Source organism: Sinocyclocheilus anshuiensis, unplaced genomic scaffold, assembly GCF_001515605.1.
Source record: "Sinocyclocheilus anshuiensis isolate Anshui unplaced genomic scaffold, SAMN03320099.WGS_v1.1 scaffold799, whole genome shotgun sequence".
NCBI classification, from domain to species: Eukaryota; Metazoa; Chordata; class Actinopteri; order Cypriniformes; family Cyprinidae; genus Sinocyclocheilus; species Sinocyclocheilus anshuiensis.
In genome coordinates, this window is record NW_015548231.1 from 639412 (window position 1) to 644166 (window position 4755).

Here is a 4755-nt window from a genome sequence, read left to right on the forward strand (position 1 = left end):
CACTGAGTGTACAAGTTCATGACAAATTTTCACATCTGTGCTGTTTAACTCCTGGAGGACGACCTCCTTAAATGCCCTGGTCTTTAATGGGGAGTGTTGCTCAGCTCGTCTACAGAATCTCTCAACAGCAGCTCAAGAGTGTTAAGATTGAGTGAAATACATGTCCACTGAAGGATTTTAAACTCAGGAGAATGAATATCTTCATTGTCATGTTTAAAATAATGCCCAACATTGCAAGGAATGAGAAGAGAAAAGCATCTTCAGTTTCATGTTTTTGTATTACATCACACAGTGGTGTGTGAATTCATGACAGCGTTGATAAAGTACAACTCCCTCACACCTTCAGCACTCATTCATCCCTATAGAAGAGCTTTACTACCACTGAATGTGGTAAACTTCTCTCTGTACTCCTCCTCTAGCAACACCAGAACATTTTGGATGCGGTTAGATCCGAAATGATTGAATTGGCTGTGTAACTTTGGCTATATTTTCACACTTAAAACAATAATTTGGTATTCCGCTTGTACCATTGTCCTCTTTTATGCTAAGAAATAAATCGCCTGACAGTTCTCTCTCAAGTGGTTTCATTGTTGTCAGCATTAAGTCAGAGTATGATTCAGTGGGCCATATAACACTTAATTATCAAGAAATTACTTACCTTTAACAGTTTTGGTTCAACATACTTACCTGTTGATCAATACTTGCCTTAACCTTACATCAGAATTGTTATTATTTATTTATTTTTTGTAGTAAATTTCAGGAGGGTGTACTCATTTTGCAACAACATTTTATCACTTTAATAAGAAAATGGTATTTTCTTGAATAATTTTAACATTCTTCTTTGGTGACTGATCAAGCAGACTTGCTGGAATATTATATCTCTAAAAAACCATAACATGTCTTCTAAGCAAAGAGTAATTGCTGAATTTAAGTTTCAGAGGGGGTGTACTCATTTATGCTGTGCACTGTATCTATCATGCTTGTCTTGAAGCTTGCCATGTGGAAATGTCCTTTTGATGCGGTTTTTGAGCTGTTTAAATGCTGTTTCTGCAGGTGGCTGAAAAAGAGGCTCTCCTAACCAGACAAGAGGAGGAGAAAGCCGAGCACAGGAGAAAAGCCAAGGCAGATAAAAAAGCCCAAAAGAAGAGCCAGAAAGCAAACAGAACTGGGGATAAACGGAAAGCTGAAGATGAGTACGAGGAGGAATGGGGAGAGGATGAAGGTATGGATGAAGTTGCATAATTCTGTTAGTTGTGTTAAAAAAAAAATCTGTTTTTAGAGAAATTGGAAGTAATTTCCAAACAAGTGTGGTTTAGACTTCAGCTGTACTGACATATCAAATGTGTGCAGAGCTGCCGTCCAAGAGGCTCCGAGGGGAGGAAGGCTTTGGTAGCACAGCCACAGAGGACCTCATGGAGACAGAAAGTGGGCTTTTCGGCCGCCGAGCTCCACCACCACGTAAATCTGAGCCACCCGGTTTCCGTAAGAACCTACAGGGACTGTCTGAAGCCCCGCGACAACCCCAGGACATGTCAAAGGAGCAGCGCAAAGATGAAGATAGTGTATTTGTCAGTAACTTGGCTTTTAATCTGGAGGACCCAGAGGGCAAGCTGCGAACATTTTTTCAGGGTTGTGGGACTGTACAGCAGGTGCGGCCTGTGTTTACAGTGAAAGGTGCGTTTAGAGGCTATTGCTATGTGCAGTTTGAGGACAGACTGGCTGTATCTGAGGCACTGAAACTGGACAGGCAGGAGGTGGATGGGCGGCCCATATATGTGTCTCCTTGTGTGGACAAGAATAAGAATCCTGACTTCAAGGTATCTAGAATGTATAGTACTCAATTTGTGATATAGTGTTTCTTGATGTTCAAGTGAACAATTTGTAGTACATTTCTTATTGGTTATCATTTTTAAAATGTGAATCATTTGTATAATGTGTCTTAGGTTTTTAAGTACAAAACAGCAGTGGAGAAGCACAAGATCTTTATCTCGGGCCTGCCGTACTCCTGCACTAAAGAGACACTGGAGGATCTCTGTAAACAGCACGGCACAGTGAAAGCCATCCGGCTTATCACCAACCGCTCCGGCAAACCCAAGGTGTGTGGTAGGCCTCTGTCAATAATCTAAATATACGGTAAGACTGTCCCAGTATCCTGCAGAATATAGTGCATATATAAAATGAATGTATACAGTCCATTACAATTACATTTGATCAGAAGTTACTGTAAAAAGGTGATAATTTTTACAAAGGATTCTATTTCAAATAAATCCTTTTTTTTAATTTTTTTTTTTTTACTTTGTTCAAAGAATCCTGAAATGTTTCAACAAAATATTAAGCTGCAAAAACTGTTAAAACTGGTAGTAGTAGTAATAATAATAATAATAACCATTATTAATAAGCGAGCACAACTAATAATTGAGCAGCAAATCAGCATATTAGCATGATTTCTGAAAGATCACGTGAAACTGAAGTCTGTAGTAATGATGTTTAAAATTGAGCTTTGTCACCACAGGAATAAATAACTATTTTCTATTTCAATATATTTTTAAATTTAATTTCAAATTATAATATTTTGCAATATTACCGTTTTTACTGTATATTTCTGATAATAAATGCAGCCTTGGTGAGCATAAGAGACTTTTTAAGAGACAAATAAGAGACTTTTTAAAATCATAATGATTCTCTACTTTTGAAAGAACTGTAATTTTTGCTGGTCTTAATTCACCCTTCCACAAATGAAGGTCTTAAATAAGTTCAGAAATAGTCATGGCATTAAGTGTTGTATGCACAGCCAAAAATGAATACCTTCCTCAGTATTTTTGTCATCTTCAGTATTTTGTCCAATTCAAATATCTAACATCCTTAAATCAAGATACATTCTTTTGAGCTGCAAAATGAAGATATAAGTCTTGTTTTCTGAGAAACTGAACAAAATTGAGTTAATACTTAAAACCATAATAAAGATCTGTCAATAGGGTATAAAAACTTGTTTTCCATTTGAATTAAGTCGATTTTTCTGAGCCCAATGGAAGATTTTTGTTCTTGTTTTAATCATCAGAATCAGAATCAGAATCAGAATGAGCTTTATTGCCAGGTATGTTTACACATACGAGGAATTTGTTTTCGTGACAGAAGCTTCCACAGTGTAACAGAATGACATCTGAGTTTTGCAGTGAACCATGGTTTGTCATGAACCTTGTCAAGGTTAATCATGAACTCATTTAATTTTTTTACGAATTTCTCATAAATCAAGACTTATTGTGTCATTTAATTTCTCAAGTAAATGTATTTTGATTCAAGAATATTTTAGATATTTGCAGTGGAAAACCAGACAAAACTAATGAGGAAGAACAGCACATTTTCTGCAGTGAGATCAGAAAGAACAGTAAAAGCAATTCAAGACTTTTTTTTTTTTTTTTTTCAAGTGAGTTAAATAGTAATGGAGAATTATTTGGAAGTTTCAAACCTTGAAGTGTTGCTAATACAACTCATTGTCTGCTCGCTAGATGTTTACATTTAGAGAAGAACATATTGACTTTATAAAACCTGCTGAAACCCTGTATGTATAGTCATCTCCAAGCTAATTTTTTCATATAATGTTCATATTCCTCTAGATGCATTACATGTCCAAACGTTGAACCGATATTCCTATTTCGTATATTGTTGAGTGTTCACATTAATGCGTGTGTGTTCTGTAGGGTTTGGCGTATGTGGAATATGAGAACGAAGCGCAGGCCTCGCAGGCTGTGCTGAAGATGGACGGCACCATGTTGGAAAACTTCACACTCTCTGTTGCCATTAGCAACCCCCCGAGCAGGAAGATGGAAGATAAAGCAGCGCCTAGTCGAATCCTGGGGGCTGCGATGATGAGGCAACCTCAGGGAGCGTAAGTACATGATGCGCCAGGTTAGCTGGTCATGTGTTGAATTACTGCTATGCGGATGTCAGTAATTATGGTGCGAAAATTTGTGGTCTTGGATGCGATGCCATGTCTCCAGAGGAAAGGAATTTATTGTCGAAATTTGCTCTAATATTCGATTTGGGAAAGTAAAAGAGGTTTCAGCTGCCACTTACTATAAATTTAAGGGCTAAAGGATTAATTAAAATAAAATAAAAATTGCAATACGGCTTATCAAAAGCTGCAATTTAATGAGATAAATATACATGCTGTGTGAATGAAGCTCAGGATGCGGTATATTCAGTGTCTCAGTGTGGCTTGGTTTGCCGTAAATGCTGCTGCACACAAACTCATCTCTGTGTTTGTTGTGAGTTTGGGTCGATTATAACGTGCATTGGGAAAACAACATGCACCAGCCGTTACACCAGATTTGTAATGAGATTTATAAACCTGAAACTTCGAGGGCTTCCCACGGTTTTGCACCAAAATGAAAGCTTGAGTTTTGAAAATAAAGAAATGAGGAGTTAAGTATTAATATTATAATTTTACTATTATACTATAAAATAAAATTACTATTATGTTTCTTAGATATTCAGTTTATTTTACTATGAAATAGTATTATATATTTTTCAGTTTAATATTATTTAATAATGTTACATTTTTGTACAATAAAGCAAAAAAGTCTAGTTAAGTTGCAATTGATTTATCAGATATACAATAGTTTTTACAGCTTTCATAAATATTTCTTTGTTTAATGTTATGTTATGTTAATAATAATATTTAAATTAAATACTAAATTGTTTAGTCCTACAAAGCAAAAAATAAAAATATCACATTTTTAAATCTGTTGATTTAGT

At 35.9% G+C, this 4755-nt stretch overlaps 1 protein-coding gene across 1 annotated transcript in view; it reads left to right on the forward strand.

Moving 5' to 3' along the window:
- LOC107654630 (squamous cell carcinoma antigen recognized by T-cells 3) overlaps nt 1–4755 on the forward strand; it is a 29353-nt gene that overhangs the window by 22662 nt on the left and 1936 nt on the right. The window contains exons 15-18 of the mRNA XM_016441793.1: nt 1054–1222; nt 1351–1817; nt 1944–2096; nt 3699–3886. Of these exons, the coding sequence (XP_016297279.1) occupies nt 1054–1222; nt 1351–1817; nt 1944–2096; nt 3699–3886 (977 nt within the window). The remainder of the gene's footprint in view (nt 1–1053; nt 1223–1350; nt 1818–1943; nt 2097–3698; nt 3887–4755) is intronic.